Source organism: Buceros rhinoceros, unplaced genomic scaffold, assembly GCF_000710305.1.
Source record: "Buceros rhinoceros silvestris isolate BGI_N320 unplaced genomic scaffold, ASM71030v1 scaffold24678, whole genome shotgun sequence".
Classification (NCBI taxonomy): domain Eukaryota; kingdom Metazoa; phylum Chordata; class Aves; order Bucerotiformes; family Bucerotidae; genus Buceros; species Buceros rhinoceros.
Genome location: NW_010429001.1, coordinates 20,216 through 20,895, shown reverse-complemented (window position 1 = coordinate 20,895; position 680 = coordinate 20,216). Strand labels below are relative to the sequence as shown.

At 60.6% G+C, this 680-nt stretch overlaps 1 protein-coding gene across 1 annotated transcript in view; it reads left to right on the top strand.

Moving 5' to 3' along the window:
* AGAP3 (ArfGAP with GTPase domain, ankyrin repeat and PH domain 3) overlaps positions 1 to 680 on the top strand; it is a gene marked incomplete at both ends in the record, with an annotated part of 24,013 nt that overhangs the window by 5,201 nt on the left and 18,132 nt on the right. The window contains 2 exons of the mRNA XM_010142501.1: positions 53 to 140; positions 323 to 408. Coding sequence (XP_010140803.1) covers positions 53 to 140; positions 323 to 408 — 174 coding nt within the window. The remainder of the gene's footprint in view (positions 1 to 52; positions 141 to 322; positions 409 to 680) is intronic.

The window sequence follows — 680 nt, the reverse complement described above, 5'->3', positions numbered from 1 at the left end:
AGGGGCCAATGTGGTGCAGTCGGGCTGTGGCGGATGCGTGCTTCTGCTCCAGGGCATCGTGGGGAATCTGTCCAGCGGCAAGTCGGCCCTCGTGCACCGCTACCTGACCGGCACCTATGTGCAGGAGGAGTCTCCAGAGGGTAAGGTCCGCGTCCCAGGGTGTCGGGGGGTGGTCTGGGTCCTTGCTCCTCTGCCCAGCTCTAAAGGTGACCCCAGTCTCTGCATCTCATCCGCAAGGCTCCGTAGCCTCCCCTCACCCTCCTCAGGAGTTCCCCTGCTTGCTCCCCTCGCCCCTGACCTGCTGCTTTGCTCTCATCCCAAGGTGGCCGATTTAAGAAGGAGATCGTGGTGGATGGTCAGAGTTACTTGCTGCTGATTCGAGATGAAGGAGGCCCCCCCGAACTCCAGGTAGGAGACCCATCACTCCTGTAGTTCCTCCCCACCACTGCAAGGCCTGAGAACTCAGGAGTTCCCCTGCTTGCTCCCCTCGCCCCTGACCTGCTGCTTTGCTCTCATCCCAAGGTGGCCGATTTAAGAAGGAGATCGTGGTGGATGGTCAGAGTTACTTGCTGCTGATTCGAGATGAAGGAGGCCCCCCCGAACTCCAGGTAGGAGACCCATCACTCCTGTAGTTCCTCCCCACCACTGCAAGGCCTGAGAAGGGGCTACCCCTGTGGTGA